Source organism: Mesoplodon densirostris, chromosome 7 (genome assembly GCF_025265405.1).
Source record: "Mesoplodon densirostris isolate mMesDen1 chromosome 7, mMesDen1 primary haplotype, whole genome shotgun sequence".
In the NCBI taxonomy this organism is placed as follows: domain Eukaryota; kingdom Metazoa; phylum Chordata; class Mammalia; order Artiodactyla; family Ziphiidae; genus Mesoplodon; species Mesoplodon densirostris.
This window is the reverse complement of record NC_082667.1, coordinates 5,819,410-5,839,371: the sequence shown is the minus strand read 5'-3', so window position 1 is coordinate 5,839,371 and position 19,962 is coordinate 5,819,410. Positions and strand designations below refer to the sequence as shown.

General features: G+C 58.6%; 2 protein-coding genes across 3 annotated transcripts in view; one reads left to right on the top strand and one right to left on the bottom strand.

Moving 5' to 3' along the window:
- The first annotated feature begins 511 nt into the window (after positions 1–511).
- TCIRG1 (T cell immune regulator 1, ATPase H+ transporting V0 subunit a3) lies at positions 512–12,157 on the top strand. Its single transcript, XM_060105448.1, has 21 exons — positions 512–599; positions 1,608–1,671; positions 2,879–2,999; positions 3,386–3,464; positions 4,312–4,550; positions 4,639–4,724; positions 4,972–5,098; positions 5,182–5,264; positions 5,441–5,534; positions 5,664–5,876; positions 6,548–6,692; positions 9,232–9,371; positions 9,471–9,628; positions 9,704–9,794; positions 10,335–10,453; positions 10,532–10,745; positions 11,055–11,177; positions 11,268–11,372; positions 11,447–11,564; positions 11,764–11,941; positions 12,028–12,157. Exons 3-21 carry the CDS (start codon positions 2,883–2,885, stop codon positions 12,104–12,106), a joined length of 2,508 nt encoding a protein of 835 aa, XP_059961431.1. The 5' UTR covers positions 512–599; positions 1,608–1,671; positions 2,879–2,882; the 3' UTR covers positions 12,107–12,157.
- Positions 12,158–14,279: 2,122 nt separating this feature from the next.
- Positions 14,280–19,962, bottom strand: part of CHKA (choline kinase alpha) — a 61,489-nt gene continuing 55,806 nt past the window's right edge. For both annotated transcript variants that reach the window (XM_060105449.1, XM_060105450.1), the window contains one exon: positions 14,280–15,542. In XM_060105449.1, the coding sequence (XP_059961432.1) occupies positions 15,483–15,542 (60 nt within the window). In that variant the 3' untranslated portion in view covers positions 14,280–15,482. The remainder of the gene's footprint in view (positions 15,543–19,962) is intronic.

The window sequence follows — 19,962 nt, the reverse complement described above, 5'->3', positions numbered from 1 at the left end:
AAGGGCAGCCGCCTGCCCAGACCACTGGTCCTGGAGTCCAAGGTGATGGTCAGAAGCAGGAAGCTATAAGGACCTGTGTAACTGCGGCCTCACGCAAGGGGGAGGGGGTCCTAGAGGTGGGGACACGTAGGTCTTGGGCCCCAGGCCTGAGCGTATTGGGGTCTTATCAGCCCAGTGAGCCCTCTAGATGGTGGAGATCCCACCCTGTAGCCCCGGAGCTGGGCCTAGGCTGGGCATCTCCCCACATCCCGGCCACGTAGATGTGCGCGGTTGGCGCTGGTCAGTGTCTACTCCCGTCTCCGGGCTTCCTCGCCCGGATTAGGCGACCCACAGCTCCGAATGGTCTCCCAGCCTGGAGCGAGGAAGTGAGGCCGCCAGGCAATCCCAGCCCAGGGCCTGCCTCCCACCCGTGCTCCAGCTCCCAGGACTCCGGGTTGAGGTTTGGGGCGGGCCAGGGGCGGAGCTTCCCTGGCCCCGCCCCTCCCTGCCCCGCCCGCCGCGGAAAGTGAGTTGCGTGGGCGCCGCGGCGGGATCGCAGAGCTGGGAGTGCAGAGCTGCGCAGAGCAGAGCAGAGCCGAGCAGCTGCGGCCGACCCGGGGGTAAGTGCCTCAGCCGGGGGCTGCAGAGCCCCCAGTTCTGCCTGCCACCCTCGCTTCCCACTGCCCCGGGAAGGTGGGGGGGGTCGTGGGGCCCCACCCAGCTGGGTCAGTAGAGGCAGCTCAGTCGTCCGGCCCGCGGGTGTCAGCCGTTGCTGGGGGCCACAGAGGCGACTGAGAGGAGAAAGAAGCGGAGAATGGGGGTGTTAACAGCCTGTAACAAGCAAGTAGTATTGAGCTCAGCTGTGCCGGGCCAGGTGGTGCTCAGAGCTTTCTCTGCTGCATCTTCCTGGCAGGGAGGGACCCATTCTACAGATGAGGAAACTGCGGCCCACCCAACTAGGAAGAGGCGGAGCTACAAGAGAGCGCACGCAGACCCTCACCTCCAGCCCAGCTCATCGTGGCGGGCCAGGGGCTCAGAGGAGAGATCTGGTGGTTTTCTGGAGGAGTTGGCCTTAAGCCTCCAGCCTCCCAAGGGAGCAGGAGGAGAGGGGCACAGAGTGACTAGAGTCTGGACCCTGAAGGACGGAGGCACCTTCATTTGTTCTGTAAATGTCGCTGGGGTGGCCCCTGGCTCAGGAAGGGGCCAGGGAGGATGATGGGGAGGGGATGAGACAGTGGAGGCCTGAAATGCCAGGGAAGGGATCTGCCCAGGTCTCTGCACCCCTGTGCTCACCACGGCTTGTCCCATCCAAGGGATGTGCCCAGGCCCCAGGGCTGCTGCCCTGCCTGGGTCCCCAGACCTAGCTCCCTACAAACCCCGTTTGGCCAGCCCAGCCTTTTGGGGTACCTGGGGCAGAGAACAGCCCTCCCCTGAGTGCATACTGTGGGCTGGGACTTCCAAACCTGCAGCCCCAGGGCCTGGCTCCTGCCTGGCTCGGTCACCTGCCGACCCGTCTATAAAACAGGGCTACAATGCCCCCTCCCCCAAGGATTGCTGTTAGATTTAAATGAGGTATTGTGGGTGAGGAAGTTACACGGGGCCCTTGTTATTTTTATCTCCCCACCTAGGTCCTGTCTCTGGCAGGGCGGCCAAGTCCCATTCACCCAAAGAGGAAGTGGAGGCCCAGAGAGGGTGAGAGACTCCCCAGAGAACACACAGTTAATCACAGCTTGGTAGGGCTCAGAGCCTTGGTCCCTGGCCCTCTTGCCCACCCTTCCCTGTTCAGGGCCTGGTGCTTCCACAGCCCGCAGCTGTCTCTCCGCATTCTCTCTTCTATTCTCCCCGGGGCTGGGGAAGGGGCTGCTTTTCCTATTTACATTTAAGTAAACCAGACCCAGGAGAGGAAGTGGCCAACTAGGCAGGCCCCAGCCCAGACAGCAGGTGGGGTGTCAGATGTTCACCCTCTCAGCGGGGCTCTGGCCTGTTCCTGTCCCCTCCCCTCCCCCGCTCAATTTGAGAGCTAAGGAAACTGAGTCCCACAGACGGGCAGGGGCCGGCCCTGGGCCCCAAGGGCAGTGGCCATGGAGCCCTGGCTTGTGGGCTGGGCGTCTACAGGGCCCAGGGAGGCCACCCTGGCCCTCCCCCTGCCCTGCCAGCGGCGTTTGAGCAAAGGCCCGGCCAGGCCCTTCCTGCCCATTTCAGTTTCCACAGTTTCACTTTTGTTGGTTTCGACACCTGGAGGGCTCCTCCCTCGGCCCCTACCGGCTAGGCTGCTGCCAGGCAGCCTGGGCCTCAGGGGAAGGTCTCGCTTCCTCAGCGCCCCCTGCCTGTCCTCTCTACCCTTCCCGAGTCCCAGAGGAGGCCCCCACCCCTCAGCGCCCACAGACCCGCAGGGAGGGAGGAGGGCCCTGGCTGCCTGTGGGGATGGGGAGCACCTCAGCCCTGCTGTTCCTGTCAAGGATGCTCCCCAGGGTGGAAAGGCGAGGGCAGTCAGGTGGCCGGCGCTGGAGGTGGCCCTTGGCCTGGGGCCCCGAGGATGTGTAGGATCTCGGGTGAGGGCAGGTCACAGAGAGGGGACAGCAGGAGCAGGGGCCAAGGGTGAGAAGAGCCAGTGTCCCCAGGAGCCACTAGGGGTGGGGGCAGGGGTCTCAGACGGGGCAGAGCCAGCTGGGAAGGAGCTTGACATTGGACTGTGGGTCCGGCTGTGAGGTCAGCTGCGCCGCTTACTTCCTGTGTGACCTCAGCACCCCACTGAGCCATCCCGGGCCTCAGTCTCCCCATCTGTCAGATAGGGGTGGTAGCGGTACCTTGCAGGATCATGTGAACCCAGAATTCACACCTGGTGGGGAACTGCCTGGGACCCCTCCCGCCTGAGCTCCCACCCCTGCCGGCCCCGCAGGACCATGGGCTCCATGTTCCGGAGTGAGGAGGTGGTGCTCGTCCAGCTCTTCCTGCCCACAGCTGCTGCCTACGCCTGCGTGAGCCAGCTTGGGGAGCTGGGCCTTGTGGAGTTCAGAGACGTGAGTGGGGCCGGGGTGGGCGTGGGGGGAGGCCTCGTCCTTGGGTGTCTCATACGGTGGACCATCTCCCCCAGACGGACCCCCGGCCCTGCTTGAATCCCGGCAACCTCTGCCATAGATACTTTGCTCTCAGGCCGGCTTTACTCGTAACTGAGACCACCCTGCCCCAGCCTGGGTTCAGCCAGGCCTCCTGGGCCCTGCCTCACCCTTCCCAGGACACATGGGGTCTGGTGTGTCTTCAGCTGGGCATCTGGAGGGTCACAGTGTACTCAGCACCTTTCTGGGGGAGGTAGCTATGGCCTGAGGAGAGCCAGGCCTGGGCCCTGGTGGGGGGACCTCCTGGGCCCTCTGCCTGGAAAACTGACCCCTCCGTTTGGCAACCACAGCTCAACGCCTCAGTGAGTGCCTTCCAGAGACGTTTCGTGGTAGATATTCGTCGCTGTGAAGAGCTGGAGAAGACCTTTGGTGAGTTGGCCCTGGGCCCACACCCCAGGCACACTTCCTGGAGGAGGCACCAGTCAAGCTCGATCTGAAAGGAAGAGTCCGAGTTGCCCAGGCGGATGGCAAAGAAGGGAGGTCCGGACCAGGCCCTGCAGAGCCAGGACAGGGCACCTGGGATCTTTGGGGTGTTCTTGGGTGAGCTGAGCAGAGGGTCCAGGCCAGGCCCGGCTTGGAAGAGGCCTTGAATACCGAATGAGGGCTCGGGACTTCATCCTCTGGACGCCAGGAGCCACCCATAGGTTCCTAAGCAGGAGAGAAGCGTGGACAGAGCTCTCTCTGCTGCAGATGGACTGGGATGGGCAGAGGCCAGGATCCTGGGTCGGGTGCCCCCAAGGAGCAGCTCGTTGGACCTGGGCAAGAGGGACCCCTGCCCTGGGTTCTATCCTGGAAACCCCTCTTAGGAGGGTCCTGCAAGGTGGGCAGATAGAGCATGTCTGTTTAACGGTTAGATTGTTAGGTTTTAAGTCGTCAAGCAGGTACCCTGTGGGCCTCCATGCAAGCTCTCATCCCCCTGCAGTGCTAGGGCCACCTGCCGGAAGACCGCTATGGGACCCAGGCCAGGGGCTGGGGACGGAGAGCAGCCCAGAAGAGCCCCAGGGCGGGGGGAGGCGGAGCAGACCTGCAGGGATGGAGGTTTAGCCTGAGGTTTTTCCGGGGTCTCAGACTCAGTGAATCAGTTAGCTGGTGGCCAGCGGAGTTTGGGGTGGCAGTTGGAATTCCCTAGATGTTAGCCATCCCTTGGCTAATAGTGGCCATTGGCTGGTGGTGGCCCCTGAGCCGGCGCCCCTGACACCTGTCCCTCTGCACCCAGCCTTCCTGCAGGAGGAGGTACGGCGGGCTGGGCTGACGCTGCCTCTGCCTGAGGGGGCGCTGCTGGCGCCCCTGCCCCGCGACCTTCTGCGTATCCAGGAGGAGACGGATCGCCTAGCACAGGAGCTCCGGGACGTGCGGGGCAACCAGCAGGCTCTGCGGGCCCAGCTCCACCAGCTGCAGCTCCACTCGGCTGTACTGGGCCAGAGCCAGGGCCAGGGCCAGGGCCAGGGCCTCCCGGTCAGCTCCGGCCCGGGCAGGGCACGGGGAGGGGTGGGGGCCCTAGGCCCCACCTGGGCCGGGACTCATGGTGCCTCTCGGTTGCTAGCTGGCAGCCAGCCACACAGATGGGCCCCTGGAAAGAAGACCCCTGCTCCAGTCCCCCGGGGGGCCGCACCAGGACCTGAGGGTCAAGTAAGTGAGGGGCGGCTCCGCTCTCTTTCCGGTTGGTGCAGGGGTGAGGCAGGCCAGCTCGGACTTCTTGTCCAGGGCCCTCCTGTAGCCGCCCTCAGGCCTGGACTTCCCTTTGCCCCTGGGGGTCTCTTCTGGCCCTGCCTGGTGGGCTCCTGCCTCCTCTGTGTGGACGGGGGTGGTGTGCCTGGCCTGGGTGAGGCGGGGGGAGGCCGGAGCAGCCCCTGCCCAGCCCCGCCCGTCCCTGCAGCTTCGTGGCAGGTGCCGTGGAGCCCCACAAGGCCGCCGCCCTGGAGCGCCTGCTCTGGAGGGCCTGCCGCGGCTTCCTCATCGCCAGCTTCAGGGACATGGAGCAGCAGCTGGAGGATCCCGTGACGGTGAGCAGGCCGGGCGCACACAGGCTGGGGTGCGTGCTGGGTGGAGCCGGGACTGCAGGGTGATCTGCGCCCCGCTCCGGCAGGGTGAGCCTGAGACGTGGATGACCTTCCTCATCTCCTACTGGGGCGAGCAGATCGGGCAGAAGATCCGCAAGATCACTGACTGGTGAGCCCCCATTGGGTGGGGGGCTGGCCACCCGCTGCCCTCGTGCCCGGGCCCCTGCGTGTCACCTCCACTGAGCCCGCTCTGTTTGCCACACTGCCCTGTGGGCTCCCTTTAGACTCAGCCTCTGCAAGCCCTGGACCCTGTGCCCACCTCACCTCCCCCCTCCTCCCTGCCAGCTTCCACTGCCACGTCTTCCCATTTGAGGAGCAGGAGGGGGCCCGCCGCGCAGCCCTGCAGCAGCTGCATCAGCAGAGCCAAGAGCTGCAGGAGGTGGGCGCCCGTGGCCTGGCTGGACCCCTGCCTCCCCCCACCCCTACCCTCCTGACACCCCTCCCCCTCCCCGCCCCCACTCCCACCCCACTCCTCCCCCGACTCCTGACCAGTCTGCTCTGGCCACAGGTCCTGGGTGAGACGGAGCGCTTCCTGAGCCAGGTGCTGGGCCGGGTGCAGAGACTGTTGCCGCCCTGGCAGGTGCAGATCCGCAAGATGAAGGCCGTGTACCTGGCCCTCAACCAGTGCAGCGTGAGCACCACGCACAAGTGCCTCATCGCCGAGGCCTGGTGTGCCACGCACGACCTGCCCACAGTGCAGCAGGCGCTGCAGGGCAGCTCGGTGAGCATCGGGGGGGTCTCCCGCCCTCCCCTGCTGCCAGGCAGGGGCTGGTTTCCTCCACACAACACATCTCCCATTCCTGGTGCCATCAGCGCCGTACCTTTGCCGGGGCTCATCCTCCTCCAGGGAGTCCACCGTGATGGCCCTGGCCCAGCAAGCCCTCCTCTCCCTGCCCTGACTTCCCAGAGGCCCTGGGATGGGCCGTCACACCCTGGAAGCTGCACTGGGTGTTAAGTTAGAAACCGGGTTCAAATCCAGGCTCTGCAGGTACTGGCCCTGTGACCTTGGGCCTACTGGAGTGAGCCTTGGGCTCATCTGTGAAATGGGGTTGCTGACCCTGCTTCCAGGGGTCGCCGTGGTAGGTGCTCACCTGTGGCAATGGGGCTCCCTCTCCTGGGCCACCTGGATGGGAAGAAGCACGCTTCTGTCTCCCAAGTGACTTCTGGGCCAATCTCTGGCCCTCCCTGAATCCCCCTGAACTGGGGCAGGTGGGGCTGGTCATGCTATTTCACAAGGAGAGGAGGGGCTGCCCTGGGTCCCCTGGCTCCCACCCAGCAAGTCCCCACAGTGCTCTCCATCTCTAGCTGGCCATGGCTGGAGGGTCTGAGGGTCCCTGAAGGCTCCTGTCATCAGTATTGTCTGTCTGTCTGCCTGCCTGCCGGGTGCCCTAGAGCGAGGCGGGTGTGAGTGCCGTGGTTCACCGCATCCCCTGCCGGGACATGCCCCCCACACTCATCCGTACCAACCGCTTCACGGCCAGCTTCCAGGGCATCGTGGACGCCTACGGCGTGGGCCGCTACCAGGAGGTCAACCCCGGTGAGAGCCGTCACATCCCACAGCCCCGGCCTTCGGGAGGCTCAGCTGCTGCCCTGGGTGGAAGCCTGGGAGGGCTGCGTCCCCACCTGGGCCTGTCCCACCCTCCTGAGATGAGAGGCGCACTACCGGTCATGCTCTTGGGGGTCCAGTGGAGGCGCTTCACATTTATCCCCCACAAACACCCCCACTGCCCTGCTGTTAAGCTAATGGGAACCAGCAGAGTTGTGCAAAGAATAGCAGCTTTGCGGTAGGAATGGCCCAGGTTGGAGGTCCTACTCACTTCGATGAGTTTCTTAGCTTCTCTGAGCCTCAGTTTCCTCATCTATAAAATGGGGATAATGGTACATAGCTGAGTGGTGTTGGGAAGATTAATGATCACCAGTGGTTGCAAACCAGCGGTCCGCGAGGCCAGCATCCGTCTGCGGATGTGTTTTGCTTGGCCACGTTGTCTGCCCACGTTGAAAGGTTTGAACTGGGTGCAGCCCCAGGTCAGGTCCTCCCAGAAGCAGACCCTGAGATGGGGTCTCTGATGCAAGTGGCCTATTAAGAGAGGTGTTCCTGGGAGAAACCAGTAAGGGACCTCGGGACGGGGAAGCAGGCAGGAAGGGGAGAGCTGAGTAGGGCCGGTCTCAGGTGAAGTCCAGCCTCAGCCTGGGCCTGCAGGGAGCTCTAGAGCACGAAGGACACTATGGTGTGTCCACCTCAAGGCTGATGAGCGGGGCTTTCAAACCCAGCGCCCTCAGTCGTCTGCCAGCCCTGGCGGGTGGGCAGTGAGGCCGTCAGCTCCAGGCACGTCCACCTGGGTGCTCACTGGCCTGGCGAAGCTGCTGCTCTGTAAGTGGCCCACTGGGCAGAGGGTTGCACAGAGCTGCCAAGGGAGCTGCGGCCGCGTGGGCAGAGCCTCCGTGTCTGCTGCGGGTGCCAGGGTTTAAAGTGGGAGTTTTCGCAGAAGTCTGCATTTTCTCAAGACTGGCGAAAAGTGAGAGATTTGGCGACATGGCCCACCTCCAACAGGCTGGAGCTGGGTGGTGGCAGCCCCCTCCCGTTTGCCAGTGCCCGTCCCGAGGGCAGCAGGCACTGGCTTTCCTCCCTTCCTGGCCCCCTCCTCCTTCCTGAGGCCTGTGGGACCTGGCCTGTCATCCGCCCAGTTCCTCTCCCTCCAGACACCACCCTCCCTGCAGCAGGCTGGCTGTGGTGTGGCCAGTGGCCCAGCGTCCCCCGTGTCACTGGGTAGGGGCTGCAGTGCATCTCTGTGTCAGCCCAAAGAATGGGTGTGAGGGTGAACCGTGATGAGGTCCCTTATGGGAGGCCAGGGAAGGGTCCTGCCTCATCCAGCGGGCGAGAGGCAGGGTTTGGGGTCCCCGGGGCGGTACAGGCAGCACATGAGGATGGAATCAGCCGTGTGGACTGAGACCAGGGTCACGTGGTCCTCTGGGGCCTGCTGACCCTGCAGGACCAGCGTCTGGGAGCTTGACATGGGGCCCCCAGCCCATTTCACCTGCCCATGGTCCCTCTGCGTTAGCGGATGCCAGTCCGGTTAGAGCAGGCCTGATCACCAGATATCCACGGTTGGTAATAGGCCACCAGCTCTCAAAGCAATAGCTTTGCGGAGGTGTTCGTTTGCCAGGGCTGCTGTAACAAAGCATCACAGATGGGGCAGCTTAAACGATAGGTATTTATTGTCACTCAGTTCTGGAGGCTGGAAGTCTGAGATCAAGGTGTCGTCGGCAGGGCTGGTTCCTTCTGAGCTGTGAGGGAGAATGTGTTCAGGCCTCTCTCCTTGGCTTGCAGACAGCTGTCTTCATGTTCGTGTGGCCTTCTCCCAGTGTATGTGTCTAAGGTCTAAATTTCCCCCTTTTTATAGGGACACCAGTTATATTTGATTAGGACCCACCCTAATGACCTCATTTTCACTGGGTTATATCTATAAAGGTTGTATCTCCAAATAAGGTCACTGTCTAAGGTACTGGGGGTTAGGACTCCAACATATCTTTTGTTGGGGTGGGGGACACAATTCAACCCATAACTGGGATGTGCATTAGAATCCTAACACTTACGAGAAAATTTCCCCATTTTACTAAAGGGAAGCTGAGGCCCCAGAGGTTAAGTGACCAACTCGGCCTTCTGGAACTTGCCGTGTGCCAGCCAGGACTACCACTGGGCTGGCTCTCTGTGCTTCTGCTTTAAGCTCTTCTCGTAAATAATAATAGCTAGAACTGCTAACGTTATATTGAGCATTTATGGGCTCCCAGTTACTGTCCATGGATAAACTCATTTATAACAGCCCTATAAAATGGTGGTATTTTTATCTCCATTTTGCAGATGGGGCAGTGGAGGTTCAGAGAGGTTAAGACACTAGCCCAAGGTTGCACAGCTAGTAAGTGCCTGGATCTTGAGTGCAGGCAGGCGGTGTGGCATCCCTGCCTGGCTACACCACCTTCATGTCTCCTGGGGCCCCGGAGCCTGGCTTGGGGAGCCTCTGTGGCATCCTGTACAGGGATGGGGGTCCTGGCTGACCGTGTGGCCCCTCTGCCTGCAGCACCCTACACCATCATCACCTTCCCCTTTCTCTTCGCCGTCATGTTCGGTGACGTGGGCCACGGGCTGCTCATGTTTCTCTTCGCCCTGGCCATGGTGCTGGCCGAGAACCGGCCAGCCGTGAAGACGGCGCAGAACGAGGTGAGGGGTGACGGGGTGGGTGGTACGGGGGGAGGGGGAGGGGGGGGTCCGGGCACAGCACGGGACCCAGGCCGGCTCTCACCGTGCCTGCACCCCCAGATCTGGAGGACCTTCTTTGGGGGCCGCTACCTGCTCCTGCTCATGGGCCTGTTCTCCGTCTATACCGGCTTCATCTACAACGAGTGCTTCAGCTGCGCCACGGCCGTCTTCCCCTCTGGCTGGAGCGTGGCGGCCATGGCCAATCAGTCGGGCTGGAGGTGAGGCCTGGCCGCACCCTCCCCGCAGCCCCAAGGCCCCCAGGCCCCTGACCAGCCCGCCTGCTCTTGTCACAGTGACGCCTTCCTGGCGCAGCAGCCGCTGCTCTCCCTGGACCCCAACGTCACCGGCGTCTTCCTGGGACCATACCCCTTCGGCATCGACCCGGTGAGTCCCGGCCGCCTGTCGGAGGTGGTGGCAGGCGGGAGGGCGGGTCCGGGGCTCACCGCTCGCCCAGCCCCTCCCGAGCACCAGGCCCGGTTCCGGGTGCAGGAGGCAGGAGCCCCCCTAGACTAGGGCCTGCCTGGCAGGGGGGCCTGCATTGCAGCCACTTGAAAAGCAGAGAAGCGAGTCCTAATAAGGGCAGCGCTCTGTAGTCCCCTCTGTGCCAGGCAGGCACCGTTCTGAGCCCTTGTTGAATTGATTTTATGTCTAGTCCTCGTGACAGCTCCATGGGAGCACGTCAGTACCGTCCCCATTTTACAGGTGAGGAAGCTGAGGTTATATGCCCAAGGTCACCCAGCTAGGAAGAACTGGGGTTGGGGCCCAGGCTGCCCGGCCCAGTCTGTGCTCTTAACTGTTCCCCTCTGCTGCCCCTCGTCGGGCAGGTGACGGGTTGTGCGGAGGCCCTGGAGGGGCAAACAGGCCGATGGGAGTGACTCGGGTGGAGAGGCCCCTTGACGGCACCCATCCCTCCCGCCACCGCAGGTCTGGAGCCTGGCTGTCAACCACCTGAGCTTCCTCAACTCCTTCAAGATGAAGATGTCCGTCATCCTGGGGGTCACCCACATGACCTTTGGGGTGGTCCTGGGAGTCTTCAACCACATGTGAGGACCGGGGGCCTTGGAGTGGGGGGCCGGGCAGGGCCAGGGTGACCTGGTGACCCGGCTCCCCTCCTGCCCCAGGCACTTCGGCCAGTGGCACCGGCTGCTGCTGGAGACCCTCCCCGAGCTGGTCTTCCTGCTGGGGCTGTTCGGCTACCTCGTCTTCTTGGTCGCCTACAAGTGGCTGCACGTCACGGCTGCCGGCGCTGCTTCGGCCCCCAGCATCCTCATCCACTTCATCAACATGTTCCTCTTCTCCAGCAGCCCCACCAACCGGCCGCTCTTCTCCGGGCAGGTAGGCTGGGGCAGGGCGGGGTGTGGGGCGCCCTGGTGGCTGGGCCTCTCAGCTGCAGGATCCTCGTCCAAGAAGTTGGATGCAGGCCTGAGGCTGTGAGACAGGGAGGTCGAGGGGCCTCCCTGGGAGCTCCCAGCAGGGGTGGTGGCTTCTATGCCCAGAGGAACTCCACACGGGGCGACGTCCCTGCCTAGCGAGGGGCCCTGGGCTGGAGTGGGCTGCGGGCTCCCTGGGCCCCTGTGGAATCGCGTGGCTCGAGCTGGCTGGTGGCTCGCAGGGGCGCCCTGACCGTCGCCCCCTCCCCCGCAGGAGGTGGTGCAGCCCACGCTGGTGGTCCTGGCCCTGGTCATGGTGCCCATCCTGCTGCTCGGCACGCCCTTGTTCCTGCACTGGGAGCACCGCCGCTGCCAGTCTCGGAGGAGGCAACAGCCGGTAGAGGCAGGGGAGCCTGGGGGTGGGGTCCTGTCTGGGACGTGAGCCTCATCTGGGGCTGGGGGTCTGATGCCGCTGCCCCACCTCTAGGATAAGGACACGGCCAGGCTTCTGGACCTGCATGACACGTCCCTGGCCAGCCAGGGCTCTGATGAGGAGAAGGCAGGATGCCCAGGGGACCAGGCGGAGGCCGAGGTGGGTATGGTGCCTTCCTGAGTGGGGGATGGCTGCCGGCCCCGCTCGCCCCTCACTGCCGCCTGTCCCCCCAGTTTGTCCTGTCCGAGGTGTTCATGCACCAAGCCATCCACACCATCGAGTTCTGCCTGGGCTGCATCTCCAACACAGCCTCCTACCTGCGCCTCTGGGCCCTGAGCCTGGCCCACGCCCGTGAGTCCCGGCTCCTTCCCACACCCGGCTGCGGGATGGATGGCCTCCTCTGGTCACTTCTTAGTATCCCTGTCTGTAAAGGGGGGACGTCGGAGGAGGTCCCCCGCTGGCCCACGGGGAGGGTGGGCTTCGGGACGCCGAAGTGGCTTCCCGGCGTGGCTTCCTTGGTGGTCCCCACGGTTCCCTCCTCCACCTGCAGAGCTGTCGCAGGTCCTGTGGGCCATGGTGATGCGAGCCGGCCTCAGCCTGGGCGGCGAGATGGGTGTGGCGGCTGTGGTGCTGGTCCCCGTCTTCGCCGCCTTCGCCGTGATGACCGTAGCCATCCTGCTGGTGATGGAGGGCCTCTCGGCCTTCCTGCACGCGCTGCGGCTGCACTGGTGAGTGGCCGCCCGGCTGGTGTGGGCAGCACGGGGTGGGGGGGCGGGGGGGGCGTCCCCTCACCAGCTCTCCCTTCTCACCCCAGGGTGGAGTTCCAGAACAAGTTCTACTCGGGTACTGGCTACAAGCTGAGCCCCTTCACCTTCGCCGTGGAGGGCGAATAGTGCCCACAGCCCTGCCCTTGCCTTGCTGAGCAGGGAAGAAATAAAGGGGAAGGCCCAGGACCTGCGTCTTGGTCTTGTCTGGGAGGCAGGGGCCGGGGCGGCTGGGTGTGGAGGAGCCTGGGCTCTGGCGTGGGCTGGTCCTGCCCCTGGGAGCCTTTTGGTTGGATGGACACCATGCCAGCCTCTGTGCCCGTCTCCCTTATGTCTGTCTCTGCAGCTGAAGTTGGCGTGGGGTGGGGGGAAGTGGGAGCCACTGGTCTACGATCTGGGGCCTCAGGATGTCAGGAGAGGACCCACGAGCACATCTGCAATGATCCCAGACTCTTGGGGTGAAGGGGGCCAGAACTAGGCCCAGGGAGGGCTGTTTCCAGTACATTCTAGCTCAGAAAGATGGTCCTCCCAGGCTGGGCCAGGGGGAGTGAGTTCCCCATCCTTGGGGATATGCAAACTGGCTGTACGATGATGTCTGGGCTACCCTGGGTATGGAGGGTGGTGCCTGGCACCAATCGGCCAATATTCTCACGTCCCTGTGCTGGCGCTGGCCCCCGGCACCCAAGATGCTCTGCAGCAGAGAGCAGCCTGGACACCCGAGCCGGACCCGGCACGCCACATGGGACAGTGGTGTCACACCCAAGGCCACCTTCCCGAAGACAAGGGCAGAGCCTCCTCCAGGGCACCCTGAGAATTGCCCAGGGCTCCGAAGGTCAGAAAAGGGCAGACCCGGACTCCAGGCCCTGCCTCCCCAGAGGCCAGTCTTCCCCCATCCCTCCCTGGTGGGCAGTCCTGCTCCCAGGCCATCCTTCCGCTGGTGGGAGGGAGGTGGCATCCTCGGGCCTCTCTGGTCTGGGTCCCACCACCAGCTGGGTGGCAGAGCCAGTGCTTCTCAGAGGCCTCGTTTTCTCCTGCTGAGGAGCTGCCAAGTGGTTCTTCCGGCTGGAGGCCCTGGGAACAAAGGCTGCCTTGAAAGCAGAGACGTCCTGGGTGCGGCGAGCCAGAAGGCCGGGCCCTGCAACCTGGCCCGGTCACCGTGGCTCTTATCTGGCCAGTTGCCGGGAGGAGCCTGTCCCTCCAGAGCCCAGGGCTGCCCCGCTCAGGGCCCCCAGACGCTGGGGGGTGGTATAAGGGGCTGGGGTACGAGGGGCTGTCTGGCTGCGGTATGACATGCCTGGCAGAGACTTGGCTCCAAGAAGCGTTGAGAGCAGTGTCTGGTTAGGAACAGAGGGAGCGGTGTGCGTCTCCAGCTCTGGCCCAAGCCCAGGACTCCAAGCTCTACCTTCCTGGGGAGGAGAGCTGTACAGAGACTCGCAGGGTGGGGCAGGTGAGGGGAACCCTAAGCAGGGCCCCAGCGCCGAGAACGTGGCGTGTTTCGGGTGTGGGTGGCAGGTGTGACCCCAGGGAGACACTAGCTGGCCCTGCCCTGGCTTTGACGCGTGGACAGCTGGCAGCCTGGCTGGAGAGGGCTGGCTCCTGTGGAACCGGCATGCGCAAAGGCACGGGAGGGGGCGCCCCTGGGGCGTGGAGGTCACATCAGGAGACACAGGGACGGGGGTCACCTGCACTGGGGACAGGCCTGCTCCAGTGAGCGTAAGGTCTAATGAACAGATGGGCATCCCAGGAATTCCACATACAGAGAATGAAAGTGGGCTGCGTGTGGGCTTTCTCTAGTTGCGGCGAGCTGGGGCTACTCTTTGTTGCCGTGCGTGGGCTTCTCACTGCGGGGGCTTCTCTTGTTGCGGAGCACGGGCTCTAGGCTTGCAGGCTTCAGTAGTTGTGGCACGCGGGCTCAGGAGTTGTGGCTCGCGGGCTCTAGAGCACAGGCTCAGCAGTTGTGGCACACGGGCTTAGCTGCTCTGTGGCATGTGGGATCTTCCCAGAACAGGACTCAAAACCCCTGTCCCCTGCATTGGCAGGCAGATTCTTAACCACTGTGCCACCAGGGAAGTCCCTAGGACTCAGTCTTATTGCTTGGATATCATAACACACTCACCTGGTTAAAACTTTCGGTGTCTAGAAGGCCGGGCAGTGGAAATCTCCCTCCTGCCCTGGCCCAGCCGTTCAGTTATCTCCTGGACAGCCCCCTCCCTCCTGCCCAAGGGCTTTGCCTCCAGAGCCGGGTGGACGCACCGGAGACCTCCCCGAGACTAGGGATGCATCTGAGAGTGACGGCAGAGGATGGACTCTTACCTTTTTTATTGTTTGTATAGTACAGTCTTTGTGGTAGCAGGAATGTATGCACAAAAAACAATTCAAATAAGAGTTCAGAGTGAAAAAAAAAAAGAATTTATCCCAAAGGACTTTTAATACATACGGATTTCACAGCTATACTCTATCCCCGCCCCCATACTCCACGTACGGGCTGCGGTTTCCCACCAGAACGACCACGTGAGGTACGCCGGGGAGCAGTGAGGGCAAGGTTTCCCTCCCGCACCCAGCCCACCGAGGCCCCAGCACCGGGGCGGCAGGAGGCTTCCCTGGGGCACAGCCATGCCTGGGGGCGGGCAGCCGGCCCTGTCACAAGAGCCCAGCTCCAGGCTGAGCAGAGGTGGAGGGGAAAAGGCTGCAGAGTGTGGGACAAAGCAGCCCGCTCCCTGCCAGGAAAGTGGACTGGGTGGGTGGGTGGGTGGGTGGGGCCAGGGTGGGCATGTGTGCCCACGTGTCCCCACCCCGTGCAGCCTGCTGGCCCTCTGTGGCCACGGCCCACTGCCTGCCCCAGAGCCAGAGTTAATAAAGCACTTTCAGTTAGAGGGCATGGCGGGGCTGCATCCAGTTAGGGTGAGATTCATCTGAGATTCACCTGCAGAGGAAAACCCGGATGACAGGTAGCCGTCAGCGGGCAGCCAGAGTCACCCCCGCCTCTGTGCACCCCACACCTCGGGGGCGGTCTGCGTCTCCCAGGACCGCGGTCAGGCCGCGGGGCATCGGCAGTGTCGCTGCCCACTCGCCGCCCTACACACCCGTTACCTACAGAAAGCCCGGTCAGCGCTGTTCACCAGCGCGGTCATTAACATCCTTTAAAGATCAACATTAACCAAAAAGGCACCTGCAGTGACACGGCTTACTCTTGCTGTTCGCCCCACCTGACTGAAGTAGAAAATGCCTTCTCTAGATTAAGGGGGTCTGAGATGTTGAACTATTGCACTAGTGTACTATAATTCTGCTTCCTGATCTCATGTCAGAGTCCTAGTGAAATCGTAAACAAGATATGAAATAAATGTTCCTCAATTTTAATACAGTCTTTCATATCATACACATCCGTGTTCGGCAGCGAGACGTCCGAGGCTTCTTGCTGCAGGTACAGTAGTCGGGGCACAGAGGGACCCTCGGGCTCGGCCGCCCCCGCGCAGTCCAGGGATGCAGCGCAGGCGGGCCTCCCCAGTCACACCCCAAGCTTCCTCTTCTGGTCGAAATAGGCATCGAACCTGGCTTGGGCATACTCCTAGGAGACAGAAGGAAGAGGGGCCTCACCAAGGGTCCCGCCCGCCCCCCGGCACAGAGCAGAGCAGCTCCGTGTGCTGCAGGCCAGCCAGGAGCCGCGCTGCTTTCAGGACGGTTCTCTCCTGCCAGCAGCAGCCCCAGTCACCGCGTTCCCTTTACCCTCAACGTCCCCCGCTTGATCAGCTGCGCCGCCCTGGCCCTGCCATTCCAGACGGGAGACGGGACTTCTATGTATCTGGTGCAGCATGGTTCACCGACTCATTCACCTTGAACGCTACAGACACGGACTGACGCACACAACAGAGGCTTCTCTGTCAAATCCCAAGGTCCCTGGGGCGTTAGCAAGTGTAGACAGATGGTAGGTGCCACCTGTTTGCTGCAGCACGATTACTAAAAGGACACCAGGAGGGAAGTGAGAAAACCTGGCCAGCCACCGGGCCCCTGGGTCCCTTCCCCTGTCTGCCCACTGGTGTGCAGAACACAGTCTCTTAAGGACCACTCCAGATCGAAAAGTCTGCACTGCTGCCAAGATTACAATGTCACTTCAAAGAAAATTAACGTTGAGGTATAATTTATATACCACAAAACTTAACTCATTTAAAATGTGTGGTGTTCGCTAATGCAAACACCTAGCTCACCACGAACACCACAATCACCCTCGAAGTCCTCCTGGGTCTCTGCAGTCAAGCCCACCAGATCGCGACAGAAAGCTTCCACGGGAATGTAATCACCCGCTACGTCCCCTCTGGTGTTTGGCTTGTGTCTGAGACGCATCCACGCTGCCGTGTTCGTGGCTGAGTACTTTTCCGTGATACACCTCCAACATAGTGTGTTCACCCATTCATCTGCCGATGGGCATGTAGGTTGTTTCCAGCTTGGGGCTACTGAAAATAAAGCTGCTGTGAGCACTTGAATACAAGTCTTGGCGTGGAAATAGGCTTTCATTTCTCTTGGATCGATACCAAAGAGAGGGACTGCTGGGTTATATGGTTAAGTGTACGTTTTTTTCTGTTTTGTTTTCTTTTTAACTTTTAATTTTATTGAAGTATAGTCGATTTAAATTTATTTATTTATTTTGGGGGCTGCTTTGGGTCTTCGCTGCTGCGCACGGGCTTCCTCTAGTTGCAGCGAGCGGGGGCTACTCTTCATTGCGGTACGTGGGCTTCTCATTGCGGTGGCTTCTCTTGTTGCGGAGCACGGGCTCTAGGTGTGTGGGCTTCAGTAGATGTGGCACGTGGGTTCAGCATCTGTGGTGCATGGGCTTAGTTGCTCCGCAGCACATGGAATCTTCCTGGACCAGGGATCGAACCCGTGTCCCCTGCGTTGGCAGGCAGATTCTTAACCACTGTGCCACCAGGGAGGTCCCGGTAAGTGTATGTTTGACTTTATAAGAGGCTGTCCAACTGTTTTTCACACTGGTTTCACCCTTTTACATTCCCACCAGCAATGTATGTAAGGTCAGCTGCTCTACAGTCTTGCCAACATTTGGTATTGTGAGTTTAAGTTCTAGCCATTGTCATGGGTGTGCAAGGCATCTCACTGGGGCTTTAACTTGCATTTCCTTTATGACTTTGTATCAAGCAGATGAAAAGATGCTTACTGGCCATTTGTTTACCTTCCGTGTAGTGTTCAAATCTTTTGTCCACTTATAAAGTAGGTTGTTTGGTTTCTTGCTGAGTTATGCGTTCTTTATATATTCTAAATACAAGTCCTTTGTCAGATATAAATTTGCCTTATTTTCTCCCAGTCTGTGGCTGGGCTTTTCATTTTCTTAATGGTGTCTTTCAAATAACACAAGTTTTAAATTTTGATTAAGTCCAATTTACTGTATTTTTTTTCTTTGAGGGTTAGTGCTTTATGTGACCTAAGAAATCTTTGCCACAGCTACGAAGCTTCTCTCCCGTTTTAGCTTTTACATTTAGGTCTATTATCTGTTTCAAGTCAATTTTTGTGTAGAGCGCAAGTTTAAAGTTCATTATTTTTTTCCATATGGCTTATTCAGTTGTTCCCACATCATTTTTGGAAAATCTAATCCTTTCCACAATGCATTACCTTGGCCTTTCTGTGGAATACCAGTTACCTGTATGTGTAGGAGTCTATTTCTGGGAACTCTAGTCTGTTCCATCTGATTTATGTCTATCTTACTACCAACACCACATGATCTTAATTATTGTGCTTTAGTAAGTCTTGAAATCAGGTAGCCTAAGTCTTCCAACGTGGTTCTAGTTAGTTTTAGTGTTTTAGTTATTCCAGGGCCTTTGCATTTTCACATACGTTTTAGAATCCGCTTGTCAATTTCTACCAAAAGCCTGTGGGGATTTTGCTGGGGTCACGGAGACGACAGATAGTTTGGGGAGAATGGACATCTTAAGATTAGGTCTTCTAAATCCATAGATGTGGTATCTCTCTTTATTTAGGTTTTTTTTAGCAATGTTTTATAGTTGTCAGTGTACAGATCATGCACATATTTGAAAAATTTTATCCCTAAGTATTTCAAGTTTTTTACGCCATCGTAAACACAATTAAAATTTTTTCATTTACAGTTGCTTCTAGCACGTAGAAATGCAAGTGGGCTTTGCATATTGACCTTGTAGCCTACGACCCTGATAAACTCACTCAGTAGTTTAAATAGCTTTTCTACTGATTCTTCTATATTTTTTCATATGCATGATCATGTCACCTATAAAAATGAAGGCAGTTTTTCTTCTTCCTTTCTGGTACTTTTGCATTTTCTTTCTTTTTCTTGCCTTCCTATGCTGGCTAGGCACCCCAGCAGCCTGTGAGGAGAAGTGAGCACGAACACCCTTGCCTTGCACTGTATTTGGGGCAGAGGTGGGAGGAGCATTCAGTGCTTTACCATCCATTACCACGGCAGCTGTACAAGAGCTGTATATATGCCCTTTACCTGGTTGAGGAAGTTCTCCTCTATTACTAGTTTGCTGAGACTTTCTATCATGAACAGGTGCTGAATTCTAACAAATGCTTTTCCTGCATTCACTAAGATAATTGTATGATTTTTCTCCTTTATTCTGCTAATACGGTGAATTACACTATTAGGTTTTTCAAATGTTGATGTTAACCTTGCATTCCAGGGATAAATGCCACTTGGTCATAAAATATTATCCTTTTACGTATGTTGGATTTACTTTTTCCCAGTATTGTGATAATGGTTTTTGGGTAATGTTCATGAAAAGCGGTGATCTGCAGTTTTCTTGAAACGTCCTTGTCTAGTTTTGGTGTCAGGGTCATGCTAGCCTCATCGAATGAGTTGAGAAGTGACCCCTCTCCCTTTATTTTCTACAGATCTGTAGGGCTGTTGTTATTTCTTCCTTAAATATTTGATGATATTCACCAGGACCTGAAGTTTACTTATAGTTTTTTTTTTTTTTAAGAGGGTGTATGTAGCCTTGAATGCATGGCTAAGGAGGCTAGTAACATTTATAGTTTTTTAAAATTAATTAATTATTTCTGGCTGCATTGGGTCTTCGTTGCTGCGTGTGGGCTTTCTCTAGTTGCGGTGAGTGGGGGCTACTCTTCATTGTGGTGCACTTCTCATCGTGGTGGCTTCTCTTGTTGCAGAGCACGGGCTCTAGTGCGCGGGCTTCAGTAGTTGTGGCTCAAGAGCTCTTGAGTGCAGGCTAAGTAGTTGCAGCGCACAGGCTTAGTTGCTCCGTGGCACGTGGGATCTTCCCGGACCAGGGCTCGAACCCGTGTCCCCTGCATTGGCAGGCGAATTCTTAACCACTGCGCCACCAGGGAAGTCCCAAATCTATAGGTTTCTGATTATGAGTTCAACTTATTTAATAGCTATATGGCCATTTCTTACGTCAGTTTTGGTCATCTGTATCTTCCAGGAAATTGGCACATTTCAGGCAGGTTGTCAAATCTGTGGGCAGAGTTGTTCATCATCGTCTTCTCCTTGAACATCTATAGAGTCTGTAGTGATGGCCTCTCTTTGTACCCGGTTTTGGTAATGTTTATCTTCTCTTTTCTTTCTTGCTTAGTACAGCCAGAGATTTATAAATACTTTTGTGGTATCATTAATTTTCTCTATTTTTTTGTCCATTTTATATTTCAATGATTTCTGCTCTTACCTTCATTCTACTTCTATCTACTTTGGGCTTAATTGGTTTTCCTCTTTCTAGCTTCTCGAGGTAGCAGCTTATATCACTGGCTTGAGAACTTTCTTCATATCCAAGACAACATTTAAGCTGCAAAGCCATAAGTTTCCAAATGCTGCTTTAGGCTGCATCCCACAAATTCTGGTATGTTGTGTTTTTATTATAATTCCAAATATTTTCTAATTGTCCTTGTAATTTCTCATTTGATCCAGGGTTTATTTAGAAGTATACAGTTTAATTTCCAAATAATTGAGAATTCTCCAGATATTTTTGTGGTTGCTGGTTACTGATTTCCAATTA

What these genes read in the sequence shown, in the direction of transcription:
- TCIRG1 (XM_060105448.1), top strand. Translation starts at nt 2,883, where the DNA reads ATGGGCTCCATGTTCCGGAGTGAGGAGGTGGTGCTCGTCCAGCTCTTC. An exon ending in TGAAGACGGCGCAGAACGAG is followed by an intron (nt 9,372 to 9,470) that starts GTGAGGGGTGAC and finishes CTGCACCCCCAG; the next exon opens with ATCTGGAGGACCTTCTTTGG. An exon ending in GGCCGCTCTTCTCCGGGCAG is followed by an intron (nt 10,746 to 11,054) that starts GTAGGCTGGGGC and finishes CCTCCCCCGCAG; the next exon opens with GAGGTGGTGCAGCCCACGCT.